Source organism: Ochotona curzoniae, unplaced genomic scaffold (assembly GCF_017591425.1).
Source record: "Ochotona curzoniae isolate NIBS_2020 unplaced genomic scaffold, NIBS_Ocur_1.0 contig_1302, whole genome shotgun sequence".
Taxonomy (NCBI): Eukaryota; Metazoa; Chordata; class Mammalia; order Lagomorpha; family Ochotonidae; genus Ochotona; species Ochotona curzoniae.
Window position 1 is genome coordinate 4,510,311 of NW_024465035.1, and position 6,000 is coordinate 4,516,310.

At 48.4% G+C, this 6,000-nt stretch overlaps 1 protein-coding gene across 2 annotated transcripts in view; it reads right to left on the reverse strand.

Moving 5' to 3' along the window:
* ACP3 (acid phosphatase 3) overlaps window positions 1-5,590 on the reverse strand; it is a 37,727-nt gene extending 32,137 nt beyond the window's left edge. The window contains exon 1 of one of the 2 annotated variants that reach the window (XM_040962886.1): window positions 5,404-5,586. In XM_040962886.1, coding sequence (XP_040818820.1) covers window positions 5,404-5,526 — 123 coding nt within the window. In that variant the 5' untranslated portion in view covers window positions 5,527-5,586. Of the gene's footprint in view, window positions 1-5,403 lie in introns of both variants that reach the window. The other variant, XM_040962893.1, reaches the window with a different exon arrangement.
* Window positions 5,591-6,000: the final 410 nt, after the last annotated feature.

Here is a 6,000-nt window from a genome sequence, read left to right on the forward strand (position 1 = left end):
TGCAACGGCTGGCTGAGTCAATCTGAAATCAAGAGCCAGGAGCTTCTCCGGGTCTCCCATGTGGGTACAGGGTCCCAAGGCCTTGGGCCATCCTCGACTGCTTTCCCAGGCCATCAGCAGGGAGCTGGATGGGAAATGGAGCAGCTGGGACATGATCCAGCACCCAGATGGGGTCCCAATGGATGTAAGGTGAGGATTTAACCACTAGGCTATCGTACCAAATTTGTAACAACTAGGGCTTGGCCAGACCAAAGCCAAGAATTGATAACTCCATTCTCAGAGTTCATGTCTCCCAGAAATAAAACTCCTTGAGCCATCACCTGTTGCCTCCCCATGTGCATTATCAGGAAGCTGCCAGGAGACTCACACCCAGAGGCCCTCTGCCACAAGACACACACATGCCAAGCACGGTCTGAGCTGCTCCGTCAAATTCTGCCCATTGTGCTCCCCGCCCGTCCACCCTGAACAGCTATATCTTCAGTCCTCAAGACCCACAACACCAAAGATAAGGTCCAACGGCTTTTTCATTGCTTTTGTGCAAATGCTAAGATAGTACTGCGTGCCTTATGGGTGGTTTGGGGCACTTGAGTCAGATGGGAAGGACTCACAAATTGGTAGCTATATTTGCAATTCTTGAACAGAAATAAGAAAAAGGTTTGCAGGTTCCAGGAAGTTCCAAGTCGGGTTCAAACAAGGACAGTGGCAATGAAGGCAAATTAGAGAGAGGTGACAAAGGCCTGTTCCAGCTGTCCCCAAAGAGAGACCAGCAGGTCGATGAGTAAAATCTGCAACTCAGAGCCACAGGGTGAAGTTAAATTTCTCCAGTTTTGACTGGACCAGGGCTTCAACATTAGGAAGAAAACTGAGCTGAATAAGAGATGTGTAAACATTTCACCTTTTTGCAAATAAAGAGAATAAATGGGAAAAGATCCTGGCATTTTACTGAATGTGAATACTGTAAAACACATACAGTGGGTACTTAGGGTCCTATCTGGGTTTATTATTAGTATTATTGTTATACTTAATAGTATTTGTGGCATTTACAATGAGGTCGACAAGTACAGTCATGTGATACATAATCAACTGTATACCCCACCTCGGCACCCTAAGATGGCACCACCTGGCAGTGTCCAGGCCACCTGTCCTGTGTTCTCACGGTGATGAGACTGTGACCCTGTCATGACAGCATACATGACTGTGGCTTTTGTATATGAGCTCAGCCAAGCGCCACAGCAACCCAGAACACGCTGTTACCACCGTTTTACTAAAAAGGAAGCTGAGGCATTCCTCCCAGATCATACAGCTTGGACGGGGCTGAGCTGGCAGTTAAACCCACGCTGTCCCGGCTCTTGAGCCAATATTGCATCACCTCCTTCACCCTGATGGCTCATGTTCCTTTTTGGGGGGTTCCCAGTCTTCTTAGGTACCCTCTTCCAAGGTGTCACTGTCTTCACAGAGGCCCAGATGTGAAAACTCAGGGTTACCTTGACTTCTTTCTCCTTTTATTACACATCTGACCCACAGAAATCTGGCCTTCACATTGTTGGGCACTCTTTTCTTCTCCAATTCTACTGCTTTTCGATCAAACTCAGAACATCATGGGGCTTTGAAGCATTGCGGGAACCCTTCTCTGTTCTCACCTCCAGCCACACTTAACATACATCATGTGTCCACCCACCCAAGGTGGAACAGAGTTAGAATTCACAGACACAAAAGACTTAAGTGCACATAAGCTAAGGAGTCTGAGATTTAATAGAGATGACACTTGTCTAATACTTTTTCTTTTTCTATATACATTAAATCCACAAGCTCAAGAATAATGAGGAGGCAGCTAAGTGAACCAAGCCAGCCACAGAAGGACCACATCATTCCATTTCTGTGACGTCCTAGGGTGGCCAAGTTCAGAGACAACAGCAGAACGGTCATTCCCAGGATCTGTGGGCAGGGGCAGCTGCAGGAGAACGGGCAGCTGTTGTTGAATGGGTGTGGAGTTTCAGTTTTGCAAGGAGCATTCTGGAGGTGGATGGTGGTGAAGTTGCCCGACAAGGCCGACGTACTTAAAAATGGTGAAGACAGTGGTTTCACGTCATGCATACCTCGCCACAATTAAAGAATAATTAAGGCTTATTTATATTTTATCCAAAAGGTTGGAAGTATTCCATTTTTGACAAATGGCTCCCAGGAGCTGCACCTCACTTGTATTGTGGTTCTCACTTCCTGGTGAGCACCATATCCTTTGATCCTAAACACAGCTCCGTGAGGCGGGAGGCATGTAGTTCCCCCTATCCCAGACAAGTACATCTGGAAGATCTGACGCTGGATTGGGTGACCTGTTTAGGATCCTAATCCTGGCCAAAAGGAAAGTTCAACATTTTCCTAGCGCAGCCTTCCACTTCTCTTCCAGAAAAGAGCATCACAAAATTAACAACAGAATCGGACTGCAAGCCTGGAGTAAGAGTGAGGAAAAAGCGCGCGCCTCTTGACTCATCACCCCTTTCTTCGTACAGCCCCAGTGGAATGAGATGGAATTGTTCTGGCTGAGCTCACCTCAACTGTGGGTTTCCCCTGGTCCAGAGGAGCGCATGTTCTGAAATGACATTTTCCTAATTCTGGAGGGTGCCGTGTGATGGCTGAGGTGATTTCCAAAAAGCCAAGTAGGTATGTGTGGGAAATGAGTGGGAACACAGATGAGCAAGGTTTCCCATGAGCTGGCTGGTGGGTGCACTGGAATTCAGCAACTGAGGTGGAGACGGGGAACAGTGCAAATGAGCCACGGAAGGCTGAGGAGTGCTACAGGAACACAGGTTAACCCATACCCGCTTCTCGGAGCTGGCGACCTTGCAGGCACCGTCTTCCCCATGCAATCCCTGCTAGCGAGTCATCAGACTCTGTTTCAAAGGGTCAAGTGATTCTGTGTTCAGGAGAGGGTAAGGAGAGTAAGATTCTGGGACAGTTTCCCGTTCTTTCCGCCAAGAACACCTTTTCAGAATGGGGTAAGATTTTTTTTTTTTCTTGGACAATAAAAATCCAGGAAACTACCTACTGATTCAGAGTCAGGCTAACTCACATGGCAATGCGCACAGTGGGGCCACAGGTCCCACCTGCTACATTCTACACACAACAGAGGGAGCAGGCGGCCCTCCAGTGATGAAGGACACTCGATTTTGTCCACTACTGCCGTTGTCTGCTCATGGGCACACTACCGAACCAGCCCTGTGCCTCAGTGTCTTCATCTAGAAAATACGGAAGAAAGGTTTGCCACCCTCAGGGAATAGTTGCCGAATGCAGCGAGCAGACATGGGATGGTTGCATCTTACATGGGCTGTGCTATGTACATGCACACACTACACAAAGCACTCATTGTCCATCTGCAATTCAAATCCCACCGGTCCTCCCGAGTCCTACAGGATGGTGAAGGAATACGTCCTGACAGTGTGTGGCAATGTCTGACGTTGAATGCAGCCTCGTCTTCAGCATTGCCACTGAACTGAGTGGTAATCATTTTGATTCCCCTAATAAGTTTCTGGAGATTTGAAAAAGCGTGTAATGTGATCACTTCTAGTCACATATATATATATTTTTTAAATCAACAAAAAAGAACAAAGTGCATCCTTCTAGTTTAAGTCATTAGAGTTATGTTGAGAAGGTCAAGAGAGATGCACCGAGTTGTCATCTAGCACGAGTGAGGAAAAGCCATGGCAGGAAATGGAGTTGTTAGCCTCGGGTGTCATTTGTGAATTTTCCACTTTTGTATTTTGGCTTTCCTTGGGATTAACTCATGATCCTCGGCTGAGCATTAATCAAGGTGGGGAAGAGTAGAGAAATTCACAGTCTGGCAGGGAAGGAGGTTAGTCTGGGCTGTGGGTAGGAAAGGACAGAGCGAATCTGGCAGCTGTAGACAACCTCCTCGCACGTCTCAGAGAGGCCCACCTGCGGCCAGGTCCCCGCTGCCAGATTCGGTGCACCAAGGCAGGATTTCCAGGCACCCGGCACTTTGCAACACACCTTGAACACAGGCAGAAGTTTTTCCTGTGTGCCTGGCCTACAGAAGTCACGTGATGCTGTCAGCCCACGAGCCTGACAACTGGCACAGCATCTGTAAATAAACTGATGCTCTCCCTCTTCTGTTACTGTTGACCGGATAAAAACGAACAGGACTAAGAATCATTTTTGGTGTAAACACACCATCGTCAGATTTTCTGCAGGAATCTGAATTTTGGAGTACAAGATGTCCTTCCTCCAAGTGATAAAAAAAAAATTGAATATTTTTACAAAAGGCATATTTACTGTCAATCAGCCTACATCCATCTTATCCAATAAGACATGGGGGGAGGAGAGAGAGAAGGGGAGTGTGTGAAAGAGGAGACTTAGACAAACCTCAATAGAGACCAGAGACTCCGAAGTGCTGGGGCAAACCCCTGACTGTGCAAACCCTGGCTTCTTCTGTTCTCAGAGTACCAGCGGGTGCTCATGGTATGGTCCTCGGCCTCAAGAACTTCCCCTTCCACCCTCCCCCGCTCCCTCCCCCCATCGCTCCCCCCTATATTATTACAAAGCTCTGCAACAACAGTCACAAGGCCATCGTTCTTCTACTGAAGTGTGTCCTGACATTGTGGACACAAACAATGGCAGAAAAGTCCAGCATTCCACGGTCAAGATGTGTGTGACAGTTTTACTGGAGTCCATCTTTGATTCAGAAGGAGAGAGGCACAGGGCAACGAATCTCCACTTCACTGCACCTCGCCTCCGTCGTGGAATCGGGGTCGTTTTCTCACCCCATATCAATGCATTCGCTCTCTGTTCTCGCGACCTGCTCTACAGCGCACAGGTGGCCAGATGATTACTTTAATAATGACTAAGTCCGCGTACCAGGAAGAGTTTTGTTTCACTTTTACACTTTAAAAGCTGCTTGCAAATGTCCCAGTTTCCTGATAAACAGCCTGAGAAGGACCTACTTCACTTTGAAAACCACCGCGCTTTCCTTTTTTTTCCCCCCCTTTTCCTGTGGTTTGCCAAACAAATAATCACGAAGCTCAATCAATCCAGGTTAACCTCAGCTGTCTAAACAGCCCTCTGGCGCTGGTGTGGGCAGCAGCAGCAGAGTGAATCCAAGGCAGCTGTGGAGTAAGGTTGGAAATAAAGGAGAACAGCCAAAGCTGAAAAATGGATAAAATGTAAAAAACAAACTTGCACGCTTTTTCGCAGGGCACATTAGGACTTCACAAGAGGAATTTGGGAAACGTGACTATTTACTCTGTGAGTTTGAACAGAACTTGATTTCAACCCAAGAGTACAATGAAACCTGACACTTGGCTTTCAGACTCTGCAGGGAACCTGGTGTGAAGGCAGAGAGAGAAAGAGAGAGAGAGAGAGAAAGAGAGAGATCGCAAGAGGCGTACTCACCACTGTCACAAACTTCAGTTCCTTGGCCAGCGCGCCTAGCTCTAGACAGAGGCAAAGCAGGAGCAAGCAGCCCAGGCTCGCGCCGGCCGCCCTGGCAGGGAGCAAAAGCTGCGGGGCGCTCATCCTGGAGAGCCGCGTGCTCCTCGCAGGTGCTCGCAGGTGCTCGCAGGTGCTGCTCGCCGCTGCAAACTCCTGGCCAGAAGAAGCTATTTAATCAAGGCTTTGGAAAGCAGGGCGGGGCCAGCCTCATGAATAGTAAAATTTCCCGGAAGCGTGGGCCCCTGTTGAGCAAGGCAAGTCATTTTTGAGCTGGGTGTTCAGAGGTCACAATTTCCTTCGCTTGGGACACGGAGGCGCTGAGACAGGACGGCTCTTGCTCAAGGTCACAGAGCATGTTGTGCCTTTTTCCAGTTCACCTGCATCTTTCCTTTGGGTTACTGGATAGGGATGAATCCTCATTTGGCTCCGTGGCTGTCACTTGGGAAATCTTCAGGGGAATCCAGATTTGTAGCAAGACAAATACAGAGGCAGCTGCCTGTCCCAACATGTTTTGGGTCTGTTCCCAGGCCGAAGGTGGCGTCCTGTAGCCTATGGAGG